This window comes from Lathamus discolor, chromosome 1 (genome assembly GCF_037157495.1).
Source record: "Lathamus discolor isolate bLatDis1 chromosome 1, bLatDis1.hap1, whole genome shotgun sequence".
Lineage (NCBI taxonomy): Eukaryota > Metazoa > Chordata > Aves > Psittaciformes > Psittacidae > Lathamus > Lathamus discolor.
Genome location: NC_088884.1, coordinates 137531899 through 137558153, shown reverse-complemented (window position 1 = coordinate 137558153; position 26255 = coordinate 137531899). Strand labels below are relative to the sequence as shown.

General features: G+C 40.7%; 1 protein-coding gene across 3 annotated transcripts; it reads left to right on the top strand.

Moving 5' to 3' along the window:
- Nucleotides 1-889: 889 nt before the first annotated feature.
- On the top strand, nucleotides 890-25793 carry CWH43 (cell wall biogenesis 43 C-terminal homolog). 3 transcript variants are annotated; one of them, XM_065665273.1, is made up of 17 exons: nucleotides 890-1073; nucleotides 1958-2035; nucleotides 6376-6496; nucleotides 6628-6782; nucleotides 8087-8288; nucleotides 9274-9362; nucleotides 10439-10693; nucleotides 14671-14796; nucleotides 15283-15362; nucleotides 16592-16697; nucleotides 18120-18255; nucleotides 19039-19188; nucleotides 21425-21569; nucleotides 22235-22296; nucleotides 23353-23508; nucleotides 24753-24878; nucleotides 25591-25793. In XM_065665273.1, exons 1-16 carry the CDS (start codon nucleotides 1031-1033, stop codon nucleotides 24838-24840), a joined length of 1992 nt encoding a protein of 663 aa, XP_065521345.1. In that variant the 5' UTR covers nucleotides 890-1030; the 3' UTR covers nucleotides 24841-24878; nucleotides 25591-25793. The 3 variants fall into 3 exon arrangements, with proteins under 3 accessions (XP_065521345.1, XP_065521344.1, XP_065521346.1); XM_065665272.1 differs by having other exon boundaries at nucleotides 1958-2149; XM_065665274.1 differs by lacking the exons at nucleotides 890-1073; nucleotides 1958-2035; nucleotides 6376-6496 and adding an exon at nucleotides 2100-2149.
- Nucleotides 25794-26255: the final 462 nt, after the last annotated feature.

The following is a 26255-nucleotide window of genomic DNA, read 5'->3' as shown; positions in this document are numbered from 1 at the left end:
CAGTTCCTTTGTGGACATTTGAAACGCAGTATGTTTCAAATAGCAGCCAAAATTCAACAGAGCTTTTACAGCTAGACAAACCCCATTATATTGCCGAGTAAATTAATTACTTGTTTGTGAGGCTATTGGGGCAAACTTTAGCTCAGTACTGTGCCCACCAAACTGCTTTGACAGAATTTATTGCTTGTAACAGCCCCGTGTAATAGCAGTTCACCACCATGTATTTATACAACCAGCAAGTGAGTGGGTCAGCTCCTCTTTTCCCCATCAGCCTATGGGATTATGACCTTTTGCCTCTATTCTTCTTCCTAGCTGGTGCGACTGCCCACTGGACAAGTGCTCCTTTGGTAACACAGCAGCAAGGAGGTGAGATGTACTCACCGTTCCTTGTTGCGAAAAATAAACCGGCCATAGAGGCTGACCTCCGCGGAATGCCTGGCTTAACCGAGCACCCCTCCACAGCCACCTCACACCACGCCATCCGCTCCAGCCGCAGTGCCGCCTCGGTGCGGGCTCGAGCAGCTCTGTGACCACACAGCGACCGGTTCCTGCTCGGCAGCCACCCTGCAGGCTTGGGCTAGGGGTTATTGCTCTCCCTCGGCAGCCCAAGCACAGGAATTCAAGGGAAGCTCGGGCCGCAGCGGTTACGGGCCTGAGGGAGCCGCCATTTCTGTCAGCGACGGCGCCCGGGCCGAGGCCGCGGGGCTGAATGGTGGCAGCTGAGCGGAGTCCCCCGCACCGCGCGGGCCAGCACCGCGCCCCCGCCGCCGCCCGTGCCTGGCGGCCGCCCGCTGCCCCTCGCTGCGGCCGCACAGCCCCGCCGCGCCGGGCCGGGCCGGGCAGCACCGCCCCGGCCCGATGGAGCGGCCCCGCCTACAGGGCGCTGGGCGCGTTGCGGCCGCGTGCCGGGCGGGCTCCGTGACGACACGGACGGGGGCTGCGCCGCGCCTTGCCGGGCGCTCGGGACTCGGTTGGGGCGAGAGGGGACGGGGACCCCGCCGAGCCGAGCCGAACGGAGCCGAACGGAGCCATGTTCCACCTGTGGAAGGCCGTTCTCGCGGAGAGCCTCCTGGGTAGGTGGTGGCGGTATCGCCCGACGGGGATGGGGCAGGCGTCCGTGAGGGGCTGCGGCCGGCTGGGAGGCGTTCAACGGCAGCATGCTTCATCCCCGCCTGGGAGCCCCGCGGTCTCTAACGGGAACGGCCGGCGGCTGCAGCGGGGCAGCCCCTCAGTGTGTCGTGGGGGGTTACCGTTCGCGGGAGGGAGGTGCTGCTGGTGGAGAGCTCCTCCGCCGGGGATGAGCGCAGGCGGGTCACCGATGAGTGTGCGCCTTCGGGTTCTTTTTTCCCCTCTGCCTGCCGGGATGCCTTTTGTCCTGGGATCAGCCGAGGATTTACGCGCGCCCTCGGCTAGGTGTGTGTGCGGGGTACGCGCACAGCCGGTGCGGCGCTGCGCGGTGCTGCCCGGGCGAGGAGCGGTGCGGCGTGGGGCACTCGGCACATCCCCTTGCGCAGCGCTGGACGCTGGCGAAGGCGTTTTCAGGGGAGAGCTGCGCACCGGTTACTGCACCGATGCGTTTAGCCACCGACCGGTGCTTCAGGAGCCCTGAGGCTGTGGGTGGACTCCTCGTTTAGCCAGCATTGTTCCCTCTGAACGCTAACCCTCTCCTACACTGAGCACTCCTGCGCTGAGGATCGAAGCAGGAACTACTGTCAGAGTGGAATAATAGAGTTTTCTGCTCATCGTTTCTCTTTTCCTGGGAAAATGTGTTCGTTTAACTTGAAATAGCCACTTTCTGTGAAGAAATACTTGCTATTATTAATTGTACTAGTTGGTTATACATGTGATATTCTACATTTGGAAGTATAAACCACTATGCCCTTACAGACTCTCCAGGAAAACAGGCTGTTGAAAATAAATTACTTTTTTTCTTTTTCCCCTCTCTTTTTGTTTTTAGGCTACATTTCTTGGTCTCTTTACCATGCTCTGCCACCAATGATTTATTACTTCCCCCTTCAGACACTGGCACTCACAGGTCTGGAAAGTTTTGCTGTTGCCTTCTTTTCTCCAGTACTGTTGATAATTGGCCCTTTTTGGAGGTTGGCTAACAATAAGTACATCCTAGCCCTTCTGAGACTCACTATGGTTGGTAAGTATGCTCTGTAGTGAGTTATAGATTACATGCTGGTATCAAGGAATAAGAATAAACATTTCAAATTGCCTCAAAAGTCACATGATTCTGAAAAGAGATACGAATAAGAAGTTTTTGCTCTCCCAAACTCATGCTTTTCTTTTTGTCTCATGCTTTTAGATATGGTCAGAGGAATATTGTTTGCAGCTATTGGTTTTTTGACCAATGCAGTACGGGTTTTTGGACATGATTAAAGACCAATCTCATTTTGATTTTATTGCTAGAAGCTTTCAAATTAGTACAAGTCATGCCCAATAGGAAAATGTTTTCAGTATTGCAGAGATTGGCAGAACAGGGTTGTTGGGTTTTTTTATAGCAGTGCTGTGCCAGTAACAATGGGTAGGGACAAGGTGTTACAGGACAGCTTGGGGCTATTATATAAGTAATCTGCTATGTGTGGAATGTTTCTGAGGCAGTTATTTTTACAGGTTTCATATATACATATATACACACATACACACACGCACACTCTATGTAGCATATTGATGAGAGTATGGGTTCATCCTGGATGTGACTCTCATATTGATAATTGCACAGGAACAGAATTTGATCCTAAATTCAAGATAAAGCTGCCTCACTACGTATCCCACATGCTCCTCCATAAACCAAGACTTGCTGGGATTCCCTCTTTGGTCTTTAACTAACTGGAGCAAGCCTTAGCTCTTGTTGATGTTCTGAAATTTTGTTGGGAGAAGGTTTGGCATCTACAGCCACATTCAGAAGCAAGTTATTGCTAACGAGTTTTCACCACCTGGAAGAACTCAGAGGAGACAAGGGTCTCCATCCTGCTTAGAGGGAAAATACCGCTGCTAAGTGATGCGTTTTGGAAGCAGCGGTCCCTGGCTTCTCATTTATCAGTATAAGATTATACTCAGGGAATCACTTTCCATATAAATGTCCTCTTCTACTGTTACAAGACAGAACAGGATCATCTTATTTACTTATTTCATTGCAATTTTTTTTAAAGAATTCTTATTCTTTTTCTCTGAAAAGATGCTAGAACTGAACAGTTTCTTGATGTCATCAGTGCAAATGAAGAATAGTTTTACCATGTTGTTTTCTTTTTCTACTCTTCACATCGTATCTATAAGCTCTTCAATGAGCAGAATCTTCAGCTTCCTGCAGTGGTGCTCACTGTATTTTCTACATCTGATAATTTAGAAACTAGTAGTGAGTGTAAGCATTTCAAATTGCACTCTGCTTTCCTTCAGACAATCACAGTAACGCAAAATTTACCATGCTTATTTAAGATTAGTCCTTCAGATCATAGAATCATAGGATAGTTAGGGTTGGAAAGGACCTTAAGACCGTCAAGTTCCAACCCCCCTGCCATGGGCAGGGACACCTCACACTAAACCATGTCACCCAAGGCTTCGTCCAACCTGGCCTTGAACACTGCCAGGGATGGAGCATTCACAGCTTCTTTGGGCAACCCATTCCAGTGCCTCACCACCCTCACAGTAAAGAACTTCCTCCTTATATCCAATCTAAACTTCCCCTGTTTAAGTTTTAACCTGTCACCCCTTGTCCTGTCACTACAGTCCCTGATGAAGAGTGCCTCTCTGGCATCCTTATAGCCCCCTTTCAGATACTGGAAGGCTGCTCTGAGGTCTCCACACAGCCTTCTCTTCTCCAGGCTGAACAGCCCCAACTTCCTCAGCCTGTCTTCATACGGGAGGTGCTCCAGTCCCCTGATCATCCTCGTGGCCCTCCTCTGGACTTGTTCAACAGCTCCATGTCCTTATGTTGAGGACACCAGAACTGCACACAATACTACAAGCGCACACTGAAGCCGGCTCATGTTAAGTTTCTCATTGACCAGCACCCCGAAGTCCTCTGCAAGGCTGCTCTGAATCTCTTCTCTACCCAACCTGTAGCTGTGCCTGGGATTGTTGTGTTTACTAGTTCATATTACCAGAAGAGGTGGAAATGGCTTAAATGTGTCTAATTTTTGTTCCGCTAAGTAAAAAGCAGTGACAGACCTATAGTGCTTTATAAAGTCTGTTGGTTTATAAGCCTGTTTGCTTTCCCTGCTTTGCAAGCTTCTGAGGACACTACAGACAACAAACTAGAACCTTCAGCAGTAATCTGGAGAAAGGATGTGTTAATGGAGGTGGTCACAGAAGGACTTAGAGCATGGGGAGACTGAAGCTGTACGTATCCTCAGCCTGGGCAAAGCTGAGCATTGCTGTATGCAGATATGATCTCCCCTTCATTCCTGCCTGAACAGGAACTGTTCCCTCAGTGATTCATATCACCCTGCTGTTTCCCTCTCCCAAACACTCTTAATATTGTCCACCCCTTGGCAAGTGTACACCGTATTCTTTCCCAGGTGCTTGCTCTGCATACTCCTTACCTGTTGCCCCACAGTGAGCATTAGCATTTGGGGAAGATGTAAGAGCATCTTCCTCACCCTTTGTCTCCATCAAGGAGTTTAGCCAATGGTAACTCACTTTATGCTTGCCTCCCTACTGCAGGTTCTCAAGTTATCTAGGTTATTTCTGTCCTATCATGCTGTGCTGCTGTTTCTCCTATTCCTCAGTTCTTACTGCTTCCTTTCCTTCTTCGTACCTACAGACTTCCTTCTTCTTTCTCCTTTTGCCTTTTTTTTATCCTTCTCAGGCAGGCCACAGCCTTCCTCTGGGGCTTGTTGAGCAAAGTCAGGTAGAACAATCTACCCTGTGAATGCTCCACCCCATTCCACTGGAAATATTCAGTCTTCAATTTCACAATCAAAAAATCTGGAAATTATTCATGCTTTGCTCAACTTGAATATTTAGAGAATTGTTTTTTTTTTGTTTTGATGGAAAATACTCTTCCCTTATTGGTGATAATATTTTTGTCTTTTTAGAAAGCTTTGTTTTCTCTGAAACTTTTGGTTTAATTTTTGTATCCTTTCATGCTACTTGGTTTCATGTTCTGTTAAAAAAATAAACCCAGACCAAAACCAGCAATGAACTATTCTAGTGGTAGTGTCTTCTGACAACACACGGTAAATCTGTTTGTTCACATAGATATATTTACATTTCGGGTGTATGTGTTCAGCAACAAAAGGTGTGTCTGCTGTAAGTAGGCAAACCCACAGTAGCTTTGATCTGACTAACGCAAGTGATGGATGGTGTGAAGAGGCAGAGCTGCAGATTTCAGCCCAGTTCAGTGACACATCTGTGAGCATTGTACATGCAGCCCTCTGCTAACGTCCGTACAAGCTTATATTCACTACACATTAATTTCATTTTACCATCTTTGCCCGAAACTTTGCATCTTTTACTCTGAACAGAATAAGCAAATAGACAATTGGAGGATTCCTAGCATGCAGTGCCAGAGTCAGCAGCTCTATGTCTGGCCTTTCTTGTTTAATGTCTCTTCAAGTTTGACTCTTACTCACTTAGCAAATGGCTGGTAGCAAAACAGCATTGCTTCTTCTGCTGTTTCTCACTGGTCCGGGGACAGAATTTGCTGCACTGATGTTATGAAAATGTGTGACCCATAGTAACTTGGATTTGAAACCTGCTGGCAGAGTTTAGAACTGCTGATAAAAGGTGAGGTCAGTGTGCCCTGTGAAGTGGCAGAGATATGTGTGCAGTCTTGTTGAGTGACCGGGAGAGTGACTGTTTCCAGTAAGAAGATGACACAGGCTGTTAATGAATGCTCTTGAGACCAGAGAAAGCCTTGTTCATACCTGCTAAGGCAATTGCTTACTAATCCCTGTGCAATGTATGGTAACTGCTCCTTTCTAAAAAGGATATGGCTTGTGCTGTAGCACACTTAAGTAACTCAAAAGCAGTAAAAATAAATGCACTGTTGCATTTTGGCTTTTGAATTATGTAAGTGCACTGTTCAGGAATATCTCTATGCTTAGATATTTTATCCATATATCCTATTTATGGAACCAATGACCATAAGTACTTAAATTAAGGCAAATGCTGCAGTTTTAGGCAATTGCTTCATGTTATTTTTTTTTTTCCTGAAAATGGTAATTGCTACAATGTCACATATACCCCGTTTCTATCTATACCTGCATTCCTTTGGTTTGTTTAAAAATGTGTAGTGTCATGTGTTTTCAGATGAATGGTTTAGCCATCCAAATTGCAGACAAGATTGAACTAATGCCCAGGAAGTCCTTATTACCTGATTTTTGCTGTCCATTAAAGCAATCTCTTTATGTGTGTGTTTGTTTGTAGGAAGCTTAGCATCATACCAGGCACCAAATGCTCCAATTAGACTAGTCATCTTGGCTGCAGGTGTTTCCTCCTCATTGCTGGTTCAGACAGTAACATGGTGGTCAGGAAACAGTTTACAAAGGTATTTTATTATACTGATGGGATTGTAACTGACGTTGCTTTATATTAAAAGGTGGTTGGTTCTTTTTGAAGAGGTTGTTTGGCTTTGTTTTTTCTCAAGTGCATCGCTGTTGATAAAACTGATTCTTACAGGTTCATCAGGATATGGGGCTTCATGCTAGGCAAGATAATGCTCCTTGTTCTTCGCATCTGGTATACATCACTAAACCCAGTCTGGAGCTCACAAGCTGCCAATACTGTCGTACTGGCAATTGGTGTTATAGCAGCAGTGGAGCGAATTTATTCAGGTAAGTGTATTGCAGCAAATATGGCAGTTATGAAAACGTCTTAAGGTATACGTATCTATGTGTCACTGGGTTTTGATACCTTGGGGTTTTTTATCCCCAGTACAGTCTAGTTTTAGACCTAATGCATGAGCGCTGCAGACTTTGGAAACCATGGGGTGCTTCCATCTACCCCATGGCAGAATTTGCTATCACAGTTCATACAAGCTGCAGTAAGTTGTGTTGGAACTGCCAGCTAATTGCAGTATCAATAATGTGACAGTAATGCAAACAGCAGTGTAATCTAGACCAGTAGAACCAGAATGGGTTGTCCTCAGTCCAGCATGAAGCATCTGTGGCATTTCTGTATTTTCTTAATTGTCTGATCTTTGTGTTTCTCTGCCAGTGCCCAGCCTTTGACAGGGAAGGGAGGCAGAACAAAGCCAGGGAACAGCTGATGTGGCAAAATAAACAGAAAGCACTGGAAGAGTGGACACGTTGTCCCAGTCAAAATATGACTGAGCTCTTGGAGCATCTGGACAGAGTCTGCAGCAGTGGGGGCTGGCATAGGCTAAGCACACTTGAAAACTGTGAAGGTAGTATTGCCAAGAAGACAGCAAAGTTGGGTTGGTTGGTTAAGGCAGCTCACGTTAAATCCTCAGAAGTTCCTTTCTTCTCAGAATTAATTGAAAGATAAGACCTTACCTGTGTGTAAGCGGGCATAAATTGGCATAATGTATACTGTTTGTAGACTTGCATGACCTAAATTAAGCCTGAGCATTCATCACAGTTTAGAAAGGGAATCTGCTGCAGGAGAGTAGGAAGGGAATCTGTCTTCTCCCTAGGTGACAAAGGAGTATGTCTATGCAATTAAAGGTGCTTTCTCCTGAGATGAGAGAGGATCTAAAGTGCGTGGAAAATGGAGAAGGAAGGGAGTTTATTTCTGTCTTCTTTGGAAGTGTCAGGTTTTGTTTGTGTCAGAGTTTAGAATTTCAGAGAACAGAATCCTCTGAACGAATTCTAGTAACTTTTCTGCTGACTGTCAAAGCCAATTTGATGATTTAAATTCCAGTAGTATGAAGAATCATCATATGGACGGGTTGCCGTTTTTGTACACGTAAGGTGAGGAGCTTTTCCTTACAAACCTAGGAATGTTATTGGAGATTTTGTTGTTTTACCAATTTCCACGAATGATCAGATAAGCTAGTTTCGTGTCTCAGCCAGTAATTTAATCTGGTAATTTTGTGATCCTGGGTATTTCTTTTCCTCAGTAACCCTTTCTAATAGGATTTGACAGTTTGCTCATCTATATTCTATTCTTATTCTAGATGGAGACAAGAGGAAACAAGAAGCAAAGAAAACTGGTAATGCAGTTAGAGAGACAGTTTCCCACCCTCGTTGGCTGTTGTCAGGGATTGCTTTTGGCAGTCTCATGTTCCTCACCCTGTGGATATTTGGGGAGGTCTCATTAATTTCTAGATGGGCAGTAAGTGGGCATCCACATGCAGGTCCAGATCCTAATCCATATGGGTAAGTGGGTTTTTATTATCATTTAAACAAAATAGTAATCAAAAGCCAGTGCTGTAGTGGGTGACAAATTAAACAGATGATTGTGTAAGAACATACAGAGACTAAAATGGTACAAAGTACTTTGCACAGAGGATTTGTAGATTCATTCTTGCTTTCGGATACCTCTGAGCATTGTGTCTATACCAGTAAATCTTAAAATTTTCTAAGACAGAATGATTTTTATTTCAGTAATAAAAACCCTTCGTTTGCCACACTGCAGAGCAATTTTTAAATTAAGACTGAGGTTCAAGGACTTATGAGTGAAGTGCATCTGTAATATGCAGTGAATGAATGCAGTAGTTGATTTCAGAGGGGAGATGGTAGAAAATAGTGTTCGTCAGAGATACATGCAGATAACAAAAAGGGAACTGTGCAATATTAAAAAATGTACTTCTCTAGAAGTTTTGGATAGTAAGAATTTAGTGTTAATGCTGTGTGTTGCTCACCTAGGTTCCAAAATCTAGAGACTAGATTAGTTATTCTGAGTCAACTACGTGTAGAGGCAGGCAAGGTAGTTATTAATTTGCAATCAGTACACACAAGAGCTACCTAAGATTGGTAGTGATATTAGGTGCTGTGGGATTCCCTATGTGATGTGAAGCAAATACTTCTCTTTGAGTGGATTCCTCTCATTTTCTCCAAGTTCTCATTGCTTTCTATATTCACGGTTTCAGTGGAGTGTTTCTGCTGCTGAACCTAGCTCATTTCTACATTATGATAAACTGCCGTTATTTTGAATTGATGTTTGTGTCCAGTAAAAGGGAGAAAATGTAGCAGGGTGTGAGATGAAGATATTTTTGATCAAATTGAGCTCTACTTCAAATAAAAAATATTATAAAATATTACCAAGCAACCTTGTCTACATGTTTAGAAGTTTCTTTTTCAATGTCAGGTGTTCATAGAATTATATTAATGTATGATTCCCCTTTCTTTATCATTTTATTAGAGGTACAGTTCTGTTGGGCCTGGCTCATGGGCTGATGCTTTCATTTTGGAGTTGGTCTTCTGCCACCAGTTTTGCTTGGTTTCTTGTAGGTAGGTGCAAAGCCTGAGCAGAACTTTTGTTTCTCTTACCTTATTCCCTTTACTCAAGCCCTCTGACCCTACACCACTTCTCAGAAAAATCACTTGCTAATCAAAGCATCTATTTCTCTGTCGCTAACTGTCTATGCATGTGTCTAACCAGCTAACTAAGGGTGAAATGTCCAGGCCATTGCAGGGCAGCACTGTTCTTTTCAGAAGCCCCTGTTGAGGTTCTTTTCCCATGAGTAGCATCTCGGTTCTTTCTGTCTGCAATGTGTACGGCTACATCTGTGGTTATGGGGTTAAGATGACATAAGCCTCTCTGTTCTGCAGGAGGCACAATAACTTGTAATTAGTGAGCAGTTCACCTGGAGGCAAGCTCACCTCCTGTCTCCTTAGGTGCCAACATCTCCAGGCAGTAAAATTTTGTGAACATCAAAGCAGTTCTGCTGTGGCAAAGTATTTGTGAACAAGTCTGCATACGGTGGGTATTGGGTAGTCAGAAGAGGGATTCAAGTGCTGGGTCTGGACAACCATTTTCATGAGGATGGTATAGCTGTGCTGCGGAGCAGGCTACGCATAAAGAAATAGGAGAAGATGGAAATAATTCTGCCCTTGAGCTGTGGAGGGAGGTGTGTTTTGCACATGTCAGCATGGATGGATGCAGCCTGGTTTAATTTGTAGGCCCATTTGCATGAAATCTAGTGGTATAAATACTATGTAAAAAACATAAATCTGCTTCTTTTTCATCCTGAGCTAATTGTTTGTAAGTGTTTATATCAAGAAGACAAAACAGTACTTTGTACAAATGTTTCATAATAAATTGGGACATATCAAAATACAGGGACCAAAGGAAACAATGAATTATGTTTTACTTTTTTCTTATTCGCCTTTTCTGTTGGAGCACTTAAGAGCTGCGAAGAGCAAGAGGCTGTCTTTGGGTATTGGGAATAACTGTCCTAGTGATGCAGTTCTCATGGCTGCAAAGCACAGTTGTATTTCCCAGACTCTCTTTTCTTAGAATGAAAAAGAAGGTGGCAGATAATATACCTGATGGACTAACTTTATTATTTTCTATCCCTTCACAGGTTTAGCATCTTCAGCTGGTCTTCTTTATTTGCACACCTGGAGTGCTGCTGTTGCAGGCAACATTCTTGCTGTCTTTACTATGTGCGTGTGGCCTCAACTGGCTGGCCACTTTGCTAGCTGTCTGCACCCTGGGAAAGCCATGAGTACTGCCATGTTTGCCTACGTTCTTGAATTGTTCTTCTGTGTATGGTGTACAGCTTATAAATTTGTACCTGGAGGAATTTATGCTAGAGAAAGCTCCCATCTTCTTTTAGGTACGTTTATGACAATGAACAAGCACAAATATACTTGCTTTAGCCTCAACCAGATGTTTAAAATGAACCTAGTGTATAAACAGTCTTTCAAATGCTCAGCTGCTGTCTGCTTTACTATGGTAAGAGTTTCTATGAGAAAATTAATGAGACATGCAAAAACTAATCTACTTGTTTCTTTACTGTTAGAAATAGTATAAAATGTGGACAGAAAATGGAAATCAGTTGAGGGAAAATGACAAAGTGAAACAAAGTCTGATAACTCAGTACACAGCTGAGGAATAGAGATCTCTTAATCAGTCACCCTAAAAATCTAGCTGCAATCCAGGGTGTGAATGCATCTGTATGCTAGCTGCCTAAGGTAGCTGTATGGTACCTCAGGTAACAGTCTAGTTTCTGCAGACTCAGGGTTTTGTGAAGGCTGTGTTACTGGGACTATAACATTATGTCGTGGTTTAAGCCCGGCTGGTAACTCAGCACTATGCAACTGCTCACTCACTCCCCGTTTTCTTCCTCCCCCTGCTCCCAGTGGGATGGGGAGGAGAATCAAAAGAATGCAACTCCCACGGGCTGAGATAAGAGCAGCCCAGTAACTAAGGTATAACACAAACCACTGCTGCTACCACCAATGGTAATAATGGTAAGGGAAATAACAAGGGAAGAGAATACAACTGCTCACCACCTGCCGACCGATACCCAGCCGACCTGAGCAGTGATCTCGCCCTTCTGGGTAACTGCCCCCAGTTTATATAGTGGGCATGACGTGCTGTGGTGTGGAATACCTCTTTGGCTAGTTTGGGTCAGGTGTTCTGTCTCTGCTTCCTCCTGGCTTCCCATGCCCCTCCTCTCTGGCAGAGCATGAGACACTGAAGTCCTTGGTCAGAGTAAGCATTACTTAGCAACAACTAAAAACATCGGTGTGTTATCAGCATTGTTCTCAGACTAAAGCAGAAAACACAGCACTGCACCAGCTACTAGGAAGCAAAAAATAACTGTTACAGCTGAAATCAGGACATGTAACTCCGTGCATTATTTAGCCCTGCTCTGAGAAGTGAAGTGCAGCATCCTGCCAGTCTAGCTAGTCTGCATTTGAGACCTGAGCTTCATTTCCATGCAGCTTTACCTTGTGCTTTGTGGACATACCAGCACATTTGGAAAAATGTCAATAAGTTGCAGTGTCGCAAATATGCAAACAGGAGAGGAAGAAAAGAAATTGTCAGGTATTTGCCCATGAGGAAGAACTGAGGTGAGCAAATGCAAAGGTTTTAGCAAAATGATCCCTTGAAGGGATCCCACCTTGAAGTCTGGGAGGTGGAAATGAAACCAACCCTTTGTGGTTTGTTTCCAGAACTGGGTTGTTAGGGTTTTTTTGTTTGTATTTTAATAGGAACTAACGTGTTTCAGTGGCATCTTTCACTAATTACATTTAACAATGCCAAATATTGTCCAGGGCCAAGTCTGTGAGTCTGTGACATGTATTAAAATGTGACACATTATCCTGTGTTTTGTTTGAAAAGGATTACTGACTGCTGTGCTTGACTTGTTGCTCCACATCTCTTTGCGACCACCTTCTGTCACTCCAGTTTCTCACTCTCCATGTGTTTCATACATTACATCAATCACATGAGGGTTTCAGTTTGTTATGTTTTGAGGAGAGTTCCCTTACATTTATTTATTTATTTATTCTATGATTCTATGATTCTTTTTCAGTTTTATTTGTTTTGCAAGCACTCTGGGGGCTGTAGAAACAGTTATCTCACTCAATTTAACTTTGTGTTGAAGCTATACGAAGAAAGCATGTGGTAGAGGAGTGTTAAATGCTTTCTTGAGTAATGCCTTGTCAAAAGAATAGCTGTTACATAAAATCCCTTTCTGACACTTCCTTTCACAGACACACTTGTGATTAATTCACCTGTCATGATCACTAGATGGTAACACAGAGATGGCACTTTCTCTTCGGTAAAATGAAAACTGTGAACTGAACCCATCTCAGCTGATGGCACCACATGAGCTTATATTGCATCTGAGAATCCAGTTTCTTTCTGATGCCATCCCATTGTTTATCACAGATTTGCAGATTATATCATGAGATTGTGTATTTGTTGCTGCACTTCTACTCTTGCAGCTTGGCGTTCTGGCAAACTGCTTATTTTCTTCTGGTTTCTTTCAGGTGCAAGTGCTATTTCTTGCTTTCTCCTCCTGTCCAATATCCTGGCTTTCTCTTGCCGCAGTTTGGGTAGGGAACTGCTCCAGGAAAAGTGGCAATGAAAGTAAGATTATTATATTCAAAATTTCTGTGCTGCTTCACTGTGATGTAACATAATTCTGAGCGGTCAGATCCCTGCTCTTCCATCAACTTTAATGGCTGGAATCAGTGTCCCTTTGAGAAAGGATTGGTGTGTGCCGCCTTCTTCATTGCACTAGACCCAGCTTCCTGGTTTGCAGGCTTTCACTGCAACTCATGTAACAAGTAAGGGCAATAAGAAAATACTGAGTAATGGTTATTTCATCTTCAGCTGTAACTCTGAAAAAAACATAATTTCTATAGATAATTAACTATTCCACAAAGATATTAGGGACGTGTACCTTCTCCAGCAGAGCTCTTATCCAATTCATTATCCTCCCACATTTTCTGTGGAGGTAACTGGATTCTTTAGTTCATAAAGGATGGGAAAAGAGCTTGTACTGTTAGTCTGAGCTACCTTTTCAAGTAAAAGATACCATCAAAGTGCCTTGCAACAGGTAGTGCACTGAAGTCGCTCACTAGCTTTTGAAATGCATCTGTAGCTGTGTTTAATTGTCTATTCTTAAAAAGCACAGTTGCTTCTGTTGGCTCTGGAGCACAAAAATAGAAGATGCTGCCATGTTAAATTGGCCTCCCAGTCAGCTGCAGTCTGCTTAACACTGTTTTAGATCAAACTGTTGAGCAATTGCTGTTGTGGTTCTGATTTAAAAATGCATTATTTGTTTCTTTGTGACAGAGCAGTTAATTTGAAAAGATAACAGACACCTACAATCAACAACATATTTTCTTCATCAAGCTCTTATTTGAAGGTTCTGTAATGTGTAGGTGTAATTTAATTGCTCTTGTCCAGGTTAATTCCAGTAAACCTTGAAAGCACTGAGCTGAGCTGAGAGTTGTAGCTGTCAGTAGGGGCCTGGAAGCATGTTAGTATAATCCATCTACCATGTTCTAGCCTTTTTGACATAATACCCCGAAACTGTACTGCAGATCAGTCTTTGCTTGAGAGTGCTGGGTAGGTGTGCTTCACGTTCCTTGGAAGCTGGTGTTAGGATACACAAAGGTAGGGGAGGTCTGCTGAAAGACTCTCTGCTTTGCCCCAGATGAAAGGATTTAAATGTTCTTGTTTTTATTGTTCTCTCAATTGGTACGTGAATGGAAGAAGGGAAAACATGGCTTTAAACAGATATTTCACCAAGAGAAGAAACCTAATATGCAGCAGTGGGACCCAGCCTCAGTAGCAGCTTATTTTGGGGGGCAAAAAATGAATAGCCCCAAACAATGTCATTTTGAAGTTAATTATTTTTGTGTGAAGCAGGTGTTCAGTAGCATTTAAAATCGTTTAGCTTTGATTTCTTACTGCAATACTACTACTTTGAAATATTTTTTGGAAATGCCTATCATTAGTGACATGTTTAATGTCACTGCCTCATTTTGCTGGAAGCAGTGCTCATGTCAACAAGTACAACAATATAAATTAAACGTCTTTGAAGTGCTGCAGGCATAGTTGAGGTGAATGTTGTGACAATGATAAGTAGGATCTTTCTCAGCCTCATATTGGCTGCATTATTGCACTGGATGTGGCATTTGTCTGCATTTGTGCATTGAATTGTCTTTGTTGTTGGAGTCATGAACTCGAATGTAATGCAACAGCTGGAAGTTTAGAAGTGGGTCATTTATGACACATTTTTAATATGTTAAACCTCTATGAAAAACCTGATGAGTTATATTTTTACAGGGTTTATAATGTTATGTGTTGGGATAGACTTTCTAACAGTACCCAAGAAAGACCTCAGCTCTATCTTTGAAGTGAAAAGCAACCAAAAGCCACTATTCAGAAAGAGTAAAACCTTTATTAAAATACGTGAGTATGATTTTACTTCCTTTCTTACATGACTCTTAAATTGGTTTATTACATGTGTATACAAAAGATAAGAATGATTTTTCAGCCCACTTGGTATATTGTCTTTGAAGTAGATGGAAAGGAAAAAATTGGTAACCATTAGGTCATTCTATAACCTTATAAAGATCAGGATACTCATCATTATAATGTATTCTGCAGTAGGCATCATTTTTACATAAATGTTCCAAGGAGTTTTGGTATATTTTATCTGCTCATCCTAGTATGTTTTGGAGAATGTAATTACATCTGCACACAAAGAGATACTCTGCACGCATAGAGATACTCTTAAGTACACTGTTTTGGAATGGTATTATTACTGGCATACATGGAAATTTAAATATATACATTTCCCATTCCATGAATAATGCACCTTAGAATGACAGTGCAGTAATAACATTGTTTTCTCTTGGTTTAAAATTAGCTTTTCTGTGTTTTTGCTGTTTCCAGTATTGTGGCTGTTTGTTGGTGTTGGTTTGCTAGGACTGGGTCTACGTTATAAAGCTTACCAGAAGAAGCTGGGCCAAGGGGTGAGTCATGTGTTTGTGAAAATGGCAACTTTCAAGTATACAGTAAAATGTGCATGTGATACGTTAGGTGCTGAAGAAGTCTTTATGCCGGTATCCGAGTATTCAACAAAACTAAAGCAGAAATGAAGATGTAAAAAGTATAGTTTTTAAATTCATGTTGAGCACAGGAGATGCCTGGGCCCCTGGAGGTTCATAGTGCTGCTAAGAAAGAAGAAAATATTCTGAAAACCAGAGATTCTTGCCTCATATTCAATTTGAATGTTACTTTTATAAATGAGTTTACGTGAATTATATTCAGAACTTGACTGGACCATCCTGTTAGCAGCCTGATCTTATATCAGGGAAGTTTGAACAGATAACCTTCTGAGGTTCCTTCCAGCTGAAGGAATTCTATGTTTCTATATTTATATGCATAACTCTGAATTTAACTTCTCTGAAAAGTTGTTAGATTTAGATTAGAATTAGACCACTTATGAAACTTGGATAATGAGGTATTGCAATGATAGTGACAACTGCTTAATGACCACAGAGTTTAGTCCAAGTGTGTTGCTTGCCTATTTAGTAATTTAAATTTAAAATTAGAGCTGGTTTGATCAGATATAACTTAACGTGTTTCCATTCTATGATATAGTTCATTACCAGAATAAGACTGACTTTTTGATGGAGTTGGTTGCAATTATGAATTAGACTTCTTTTTTCTTTTGATGGCAGTTTAGAAATAGCCTTTTGAAACTTGCTCTTGACATGTATTCCTGTGGGTAATGTTTCTGTTAGGTAAATCACTGGTGATGAATGGAGGAAAAGATGCAGAAAAGGTGATGAGAGCTAAGTAGAAATCATGTGTATGTGTATGCACCTGTCTGCACATGCATATTCAAATATATGCACACAGACATACAGTTGGCTTTCTTCCTAGAACTCATTTGGGTTTGTAGTACCTTTATAATGTGGAAAAAAACCCAGGTAGTTCCTCTTAAAAAGATTTGTATTCTCTTTCATGTTCATTTATTACTTTTAGTTGCACAAATTAATTTTTATTCTTATTAGAGCAGATTTTTTGCAAAAAACCCTATTTTTTTTGTAATTCTGACAGCTTTATTTGGAAAATATATTGGTTAAAACATCCCTTCTTGTGTGTCTTTTAGGGCATGATGTAGCTGATGTTGCTGACTGCAAAGGTATAATACATTAAAGTCAAATTGCACTTCTTTTCCATTTTATTTTTTGAGGTTCCCAAAAGAGACTTCTCTGCTATGATCTGGCCTTTTAGATTTGCATATAACAATGACGGATGGTCTAATTTGGAAGGATCAGCTGATCTGCTTAATCAGACAGGTAACCGTTTTTCTTCCATTTAATTTCTATAGGAGAGGGTTCATCTGAAGAGGCAGAAGCAAGAACACCTGCTGGGTAACTGGGTCTGTTCTTGCATTATCTCAAGAATCTGTCTAGTTTCTTCCTTCTGAGCTATTCCAATACAATCACTTCTGTTAAAAAATCTATTTGCAAAGGTGATAAATTTTTAAATTGTGCTTTAAATAGGTTTCTGGTTGGAGGAAATACTTTGTTATTTGTTTGGATTTTTTCTGATATTGCTGATGAGTTACTTATCTATAGAGAAATTCTTTGCATAAATGAAATAATGATAAATATCCTTCCAGATAAAATTTAATGTTTGAGAACTTCTCTGTTTTTGGTTTGGGTTTGTTTGTTTGTTTGTTTGTTTGTTTGTTTGATGTGAAGCATTGTATAATTCCTAAAGGGTCTCAAATTAGTATGCCCTAAATAAGGTACATTAATGCATTCATCTTAAACGCTTTGTTTGCTAAAGTAGGTTAACTGATTTTGACAGCCACAGAGAAAAGAGTGGGTAGCTTCAGCGTAGGGGTTATTTTTAAGGGTGTGGTGGTGTGCATTCATTGGGCTCATCTTCCCTCTGTTGGTTTGGAATAGTGAAGATGCAACATGTAATGGCTCGTGCCTACCCTGAAGGAAACTAACATCAACCCCATTCAGTGGTTTCAGACATTGTTTCTGTGGCCAACATGTATGCATGCTAATGATTTAGAAGCAGAAGGCCACGTAGCTCTTGCTGTATCCTCCAGCTAAAATATAGGGCAACCTGTCTTATTCCCCTGACAAAACCACACCTCAGCATGTAAACAGGGAGGGACCACAGTGTCCTGAGAAAGCAAGGTGGCTGTGGATGGCAAACAGTTCTCTAGAGCTGGAACCCTTCTGTTACCCTGCTAGCAGGCTGATGGCAGGTTGCTATGGGCTAACTGGTTTGGCAGCAGACCTTGCTCCCTCTTCACAGGACCCTTTGGAGCAGGATAGGATTTGGTAGATGAAGGTAAGTGCAGATGTGCTGTGTAGTGCTTGTTCATCAAGTTGAAAGGAGTAGACTTGCTACGGGGCTGTTAATCTGTGCACACGATGTCTAATGCTTTTGAAATGGTCTGCACTAGGTATGTGTAGGCCAGCTGTACTGTGCATCTGGTTATGCACCAGGAGGACCTGTGGCAACCACATGTTAAGTGTTGTTCTGTCAGAGGCTGTGTGGCCTACAGTGACCAAATGTTTGGGCATGACTTTGTTGCCAGCGTTAAGATTTGCCCTGATTGACTCCTGGAGGGCTTGTGCCTACGCCTGTGTAATTGAAAGGGAAATGACAACATTATGTAGTCATTTATAAATCACATTTATAGATCACAGTTATAAATTTAGAAATATTTTCTTTTTTCTTCCCCATTTTAGATGCTGATTTTATCACTATTATCGAGAGTGATGCCTCCAAACCATTCATTGGGAACAATGATCCAACAATGTGGCTGGGAGAAAGACTAGGATTTTACACAGACTTTGGTCCAAGCACAAGAGATCACACTTGGGGGTAAGTCAGCACAAGAGATCACACTTGGGGGTAAGTCATCTTTACATGCACAGTGACACAAAATAACTGTAAATACACAGCCCAATACTAACGCCACTAAAACATGGGCAAAGCATAATTAGAATAATAATCACCATAATCACTTGTTGGAGCTTGTCTTTAAGAACAATCTTTGATTCCTTAGCATTACAATGCAATGCAATGCAATGATCAGGTTTTGGTGCCTGCCCCTGTAAGCTGCTTTGGCTTTGATGATGCAGAAAATGGCATCCTGCTTCTTAATGTACAGATTTGGAAGTTTGGCATTCAATGTACTATATCTGATTCCCTTTTCTCATTATTCTGTTTTGTACTATGAGAACTTTAGATTTCAGACTTAAAAATGTGATAGCAGTTGGAAAATCTAACTGCAACCTGGAGTTATTAGAAATTTTGAATTCATTAAACCCACCTTGGGCTGTATAGTGGGAAATGGGCATATAAATGCACATATCTATTTGACCAGTATTTTTATGTCTGATTTTACTTTAATGCTTGACCGACTACCAGTTGCATGTCTTTGCACTCTGGAAAATAGTGGCTTTTGAAGTGGGTTTTTTTTTCAGGGGGATATGCAGATCTCTGTGGCAGATGGAACTTCCTAGTGATGATGGACTGCTATTTAATTTTTTCCATATGTGAGAGGAATTTAGTAACTTTCCTCTCCAGAGCCTGTGTCTTTTAAGTGATGCAGAATGGGCTTGTGAGCAACAACAAAGTAACTGTTTCCTTCTTCTCATGTAGGATTATGGCGCTATCACGGTATCCAATTGTAAAATCTACCCATCACCTCCTTCCGTCTCCAGAGGGAGAGATTGCACCCGCCATCTCCATGACTGTCAACTTCACAGGGAAACTGGTTGATTTTGTTGTCGCCCACTTTGGAAATGAAGAGTGAGTATTTTACTTGTTGTTACATGTCATGCAAAGTCGTGTAACATAATGGTCATTTGTGAACTGCTGGGGTTTCTTTTGCACCCTTTAATATCTGCTGCTGTAATACTGATACTAACAAGGCATATTGGAGGAAATACTGTGGTACAGCTATTGGTTTAAAATTTAGAAGCATTTTTTGAAAGGCACAGGTGTGTCATGGAAAACTCAGCTGAGCCTAATATCTGAGTGACTGGAGGTAGAAAGATGTAGTCCTGCAAAACCACAAGAAACAGGGCTACAGATACATCTAAGTGCAGGATAGCATCCTTCTGACTTCTTGTATGTGGAATAGGTCACCACAGTGACTGCACATAGATAGCATTAATGGCCAACTGATGTTTATTAAAATAAAAAGTAACAATTCTGAAACCTCCAAGAAAGGACAGTGTTGAAACAGCAGAAAAAATATCCATTCAGTGTCCTTCTGACTATATGAAACTGGAAATAAGAAATCTGATCTCTGGATTCTTAAAGGAAGAATTATACCAGTAACTAAAATATAGTATGGGAAAGCTTAAGGTATATATTTTAGTTCTTTACTTTAAAACAATATCTTGATTACTTGTGTGTAATGAATATTATTAATAAGGGGTAGCATTGTGGTGCTCCATGTAGCTGTTTCTGGTTTATTTGCTGCAATATCTAATATGTTTGTTGTTATGTAGTAAGATTTGGGCTTTTCAAAATATTTATTATAATTCACGGGGAAGCAAATTTATGGATTGGATGCAGAATGTAATATACAAAGCTGCTATTCAGAAAGCGGTAGAGTTCTCATTATCCCATACTGAGCTTCCCTATTTCCTTCATATGCATAGAAGCTGTGCTCCGAGCATACAAATCGTTTATAGTTTTCCCTTTTATTAAACACATATAGTTGTCAGAAACTACTCCCAGTCTGAACACAAGAAAGGAATTTTCTGTGTCTCACACGGATGGTTAGGCTTGCCTGTCTGAGAAACTCTCTGTCAAAGCAGGAGAAAATAGCAGTGTATACCCCCTCCCCACGAGATGAGATAAAGATGAAGGAGAAAATAGGAGGAGACACATGGGAAATGAGTACAAATTCGATTTTGTTTTGAAGTGAATGAATTTGTAATTAAATGGCGCACATAACTGCTCGTTTTTCATCTTTTTTCATCTGCTGCTTAGGATGACATGAGCTATAGAATACTGGATAAGTAGGGATTTCTTTTAACACTGTTTTAAAAACATGGGTATATAACAATGCCTTGTGTCATTTAAAAGAACTCGTCTTCTGCAGAAGTGTAATTCTGGAAAGAGCAGCTAGCTCACCTTGCAACTTCACATATACCAGGCTTCTATTCCAGTGGTTTGGGGTTTTCATCTCCTGTTTGTGTGCTCTTTCTTCTTAATGCATTTACGTCAGTCAGAAGTACTGCTATTTAGAAAGCGTAGCAGCGTTTAACTTCTTGTCCCCTTTTAGGATTACAGATTCCAAAATCAGTTCCCTATCTCACTGGTATTTGGCCCAGTCTACCAAAACACAGAAGAGAACATGCTTTATACAACTGAAGTTATTAGCATGAAGAATCACAGAAAGACAACCGCCTTACCTTATTTTATGACAAATCTGAGGACAGGGTATGGGATTCAGTGCAGTATTTTACCAGGCTTCACTTATGCTATCACTTCTGGTCATATTGGAACCGTTGTGTAAATCTTATTAAAGAGTTCGTGCCAAATGTTGTTAAGTAGTGTTAATGGGATGACACAGATTTTAAGTCACATTTCATAAACTACGTGACCCAGACATTAAGACTATATTTACCATATGTCCATCTTGCCATCTTGTTAGCATGTGAGCTCTTTGTTACGCACCACACTGTGCTAGCACAACTGGATTTCAAGTGCAGGCAGAGACAGCCTCAGATAACCGAAGCACTTACATTCACATTTCCTAGTGATGAGATCAGTATTAAAAACAAAGCAGTATGAGAAAAAGTTGTTCCTATGGTGGTTAGAAAGAGAACCCTAATTACATCTACCACGACCATGTGGCTTTTATTGAACACAGTGATCATTTTGAATCACTGAGCTGTTTGTAAACTTGCATACTCTCTAATACTGAGCAATAAAAAGGGTACCAGATTTGTTTGTGGTTCACTATGTTATAGCACAAAGATTCTTAGCTAAAATGTATATGTGTTTAAGTCTTTCCCATTTCTTTCAGGGAGGACTTAGACAGGAAACTCCAGGCTATAGCTGTTTCAAATATATTGAAGACGAGCTCTAAGCAAGTAGTATTTCTAGGATACATTACTTCAGCTCCTGGATCCAGAGATTATACTGAATTAATAGAAAATGGAAATGTCCAGGTAAGGTAAAAGTACTGATTCTTTTAGCAGTTGCAGATAATACATATTTGAAACAGTCTACTATTTCAAATTGGTAACTTAGAAATAGACATAAGAGAAAACACATGCACATTTTCAAACACCATCTTCAGCTACCTCACGGTATGTTATAGAGAAGGTAGAGTTACACAGTGAATGAACAAGAAGCACTGGACAGCAGTTGTCAGAAGAGAAATGCCAGTTGGATAGCAGAAGACCAAAAATAAAGGATCACAATTATTTAGGGTTGTTAAGCAGTAGAACAGAGGCCTAGAGAAGTTGTGAAATCTCCATCCTTGGCGATATTCAAAAGTTGGCTGCATAAGACCCTGAGCAACCTGCTTGAAGTTACTTTGAGCATGGGGTTGGGAGTGGGTGACCTCCAGACATCCCTTCCAACCTCTAATTCTGTGATTCTTTTGTTTCAAAGCTGAGTTCTGCAGTTTGGTTTTCTGTCAGGAGATGTCAAAAAGCTGTCTGATTTGTTTGCGTCCAGCAGTGGGGTTTCTTCTTACCTTATTTCAATATTTAAAGCAAAACATTTTTTCTGCAGCATGTTTATACATTGGCTTGTTACTGATTCAAACACTACCCTTGAGGAAAGCTTACCTTGTTTGTTTGACTTTTTTTACCCTTTTCACTTGTAGGATATTGACAGTACAGATCGTGACAGATGGTGTAGCTATATTATGTATCGAGGAGTAATAAGGTATGTTAAAGTGGATCATGTATTCACTGGTTTTAATTATTTTTATGACTGTCAATTTTACACCCTTCTGTAGGTAACTGTGGAAGAGTCTTGCATCCCTAAACAATGATGTATGGGCAGTGAGGTATACCATAAAGAAATGTGAAACATCGATCTCAGGATGGATGATTGTATTTCTGAATATAATTTACAAAGACAGTATTACAGGTTTCATCCTTCTGTGTCAAAAGCCTTCAGATCTAATCTGCTTTGCTAACATAAAACTACTTTTTTTTCCAAACCTCTGTCTTTGCAGCATCATTCTAAAATGTGAAGGCTAAGCCCTAATTTGTATGGGACACAGAAGATAGGAGTTTTGACCTATGATTGTAGGGTTTCGAAGCAAAATGCTGATCTAATACAGCCAAGTTTTATGCTGGAATTAACGGAAACTTTAAGCCCATATTGAAGCACTTGCCTCTGCTGGGACCTATGCACTCCATGACTTTTTATATCAGGTTGCTTGTAAATCATTCCCTTAGTGTTGTATGTACCAGAATGGAATTCAGCTTAAACTGTGCAAATTCTGCAGTGTTCACAGGATTAAACCCAGTAAACTAGATAGCTGTCTTACGTAACAGTACTTAAGTAACAGAGGTTTTGGGGCTTTTTTTTTTTAAAGGCAACAAACCCCCCTTTTGCAGTCTAATTTTTCTCATTGCTCATTCCATTGATGCTTGAGTTCCTTTCTCGAATTTCAAAATCTCTTCAGTGAAAAAAGCTGGTGTGCTTCTGCCAGGATGCGTAAACTAAAACTATTAATTTTAAAAGTAAGTTTATAGATGTTAAACTTTTTCTGTTGTCACTTCGGTTTTCTTGGTTTTTCTACTTACAACATTGTGTTGTGATGCTTGTGTTCATATAGCACTCTGAAGTTTTTTGAAGTGAGGTTTACAGAAATGGAAAGTTACGTTGATAAGTTAAATAGTAACTCTTGAGAAAAAGAGACATGAATTAAGAATGTGGTGAAACTGCCTTGAGTTATTTCTTCAAACTAACTCTTCTGGTATCTGATAGGTTGGGCTATGCCCGCATATCTCATGCTGGTTTAAGTGATTCAGAAGTCCAGATGGCCAAATTTAGGATCCCAGATCACTTGGATAGCTATGCTGACAATGACAGAATCGTCACTGATCCCAGCCAAGTTCCTGAGGACATCCATTTCAATCCTAGGTCAGTGTATCTCATAGTAAATTAATATGTGACATCTTGTAATTTATAGTGGGAGGCACTGATCAGTACCAAACTAAGCAGAGGATCAGGAAGCAAGAATTTCTGATATATAATTCCCTTTTTTCTACTGACTTGGCGTATGCCTGGGGAAAATCAGCCTGCTGTGTTGTAGCATAAATTGAAGGTAATGCTTATTTCACCCAGGTGATTAATTTGTGAGACTGTTTGGCAGGGATATTTGCCAAGTGAAGTGGTGACTCATTTTATAGATGATGAGAGATCTCCCATGTTTCTCAGCAGTTTTGAGGACTGGGGTCTTTATGTATTGTTACTTAGAACACAAAATACAATATATACGTTAAATACTCTTCGCATAAGCATTTTAAAACATACTGTATAAATGGAGTTATGAAAATTAAGGAGGCAGTATGTTGCATATGTCAAGAAGAAAAAAGGGTTAGATTTTTATATTTAAAGTTATTTATTTCTAGAATGGTGTCACTTTTCCACTGACATTGCATAAGGAACAGAAATACAGAGAAAGGTATTTATGCTACACTGAATGTCAGTGGAAGAATTATGAAGTCTGAAACAGATGTTGCCGCAGACAGACAATTTCCAGCAATACTGTATTTACTACTTCTAACATGCCTAATACAGGATATTCCTTCTATACACCTAACAGTGGAGCTTACTTACTTTTTGTTTATCACTCAGTCACTGGCTTCCTGTCTAACCAGGAGTCTTTTCCACATGATGAAACTTGCCTGAAGTTAGCATTCACATTCAGATTTTTTCTCAGCTGATTTCAGCACAGAATTATTTTTCTTGTCCTTATTTTTTATGTGTGCCTATAAGCAGAAGATTTATACCCTTTAGGAATTTGGATACTCTGGGGACTTAAATTATACCTCCACTGAATTCAGTAGAAAAACTGACTTCAAAGAGCATGAGGTTTAGCTAGATAAATGCACCACACCTTTGTCAGCTGGAGTTCCAATTATAGAGTGTCTATGGCATTAATCCAATCAGTGTAATTAAATATCTCCATTATACTCAAAGACCTCTTGTTAGATAGCATAAGTACATCGTGATTTATATGTAAGTAGGGTTGTGGCCTGTTTCTGAGATAAGCTATCTAGAACATTCAGAGGAGTGATAATTATACTATAGGAAGTGTATGATTTAATTGCATGGGTTAAATAATGTTGTAATGGTTTTGCTTTGTTGAATATTTTTTGTAGGTTTGGATCTTATAAAGATGGACATAATTATGAACATATTCATCACTTTCATATGAGCACTCCTAAATATTTTAAACAGATAAATTAGAATGAGGAAGTAATACATCACTGGGACCAACAAAAAAGGTTTGTTGTTTGAAATTGAACTGGCAGCCAAAAAGACGACATTGTTAAGGATGAGTAACTCCCATGCCGCATAATACTGTGAATGTCTGTGTAATAGCTGGTGACTCTTTAATGAGCTGTCATTGCCGTGAGAGAGGGAAGACGCATGCATTTTGATAAACTGGTGTCTCCCTCGGCCAGATACCTGCTTTGTATCCAGCAAAGCAAGGGTGAGAACTTGCTTTGGCAATAACTTCTACTTTTATGAAGGTATCCTATATTGTGCTGTTTCAGAGCTGAATGTATCTATCCACTTTTCTTCAGGGTCCAGGTGTAACCCCTTTCCTGGAAGCTCATTGGAAGAACCATGAGCGAGGAATTTCAGCTGACTTCCGTGCTTTTTAGATGACTGAATCAAAGCAAAATACTGTGGTAGTGTAGGTAACCTGTCAGTATGTGCTGCACTTTTTAGCCTGCTGCTACTGCGGTAACAAGCTTGGCCTTAGTTTTTGCCAAAACAGGAGTGGGACTAGTGTGGTTTTTAACTAGGAGATGTGCAGTTCCTATGTGTTTGAGGTGTGTGCATTTTTTACTTACTGAAACAGCATTTATATCTGCTGCTATTCCACATTTTATTCTTAAATTAGTCTTATTAGAACAATTGCAAATCATTGATGTTCATACTATTGGAGAAAAGGTGGTGATTTTTCCAGACTTCTTTTTTTTTCAACAGGGCATTAGACACTGCAATGCTTTTACAAAGGGAAGAGTAAAGTACCTCTGAATAGTTACTGCTATGAGACACTCATGAGAACGCACTGCAGGAGAGTTAAAAGCAAGTGTGCTCAACGTGACAAGGTTTCTGAGAAGAAAGTTGATTGTATTTTTTTATACATACAAATAAATAAAACAAAACAGCATTGTCCTTTGCTAGCACTATGCTTTAGTGGGATTATATAGAAGTGGGGCTTTTTTATGACGTAGGCAGTTAGTTATCTATGATGTAACACACATGACACACTGTTAAGAAGTGTTTTCTGGGAGTCTTTTGGCAATGTCTTTTATATCCTTCAGGATATGTGCGGAGCTTCCCTTATGCAAAGAGAAGATCTTCAGTGTTGTCCAAAGGAAGTTTCATGCTTGTGAGAAACAAGTCAGATGATTTATGTAAATGACCCTCTCAATTTGGAAACCACATTTGTGACGCTGGTGTTTAGTACTGTGTGTCTTTGCAGTAATACCTAAACATACTGTAACTGAAAGGAATAGGACACATTGAAGGAAAGAGGGTGGAGTTTTTTTCTCCCTCTGATTCTTCACCATGTGCTTTTGAGAACAGCTTGAGCATACTTAATTTTATTGTTTCTCTATGTAAGCAAATGCAGGATGTGCCTTTAC

Excerpts from the sequence above, each read along its gene's own strand:
- CWH43 (XM_065665272.1), top strand. The coding sequence starts at position 1,031 with ATGTTCCACCTGTGGAAGGCCGTTCTCGCGGAGAGCCTCCTGG. Across the intron at positions 6,497-6,627 it reads TCAGGAAACAGTTTACAAAG|GTTCATCAGGATATGGGGCT; the intron begins GTATTTTATTAT and ends TGATTCTTACAG. Across the intron at positions 8,289-9,273 it reads CCAGATCCTAATCCATATGG|AGGTACAGTTCTGTTGGGCC; the intron begins GTAAGTGGGTTT and ends TCATTTTATTAG.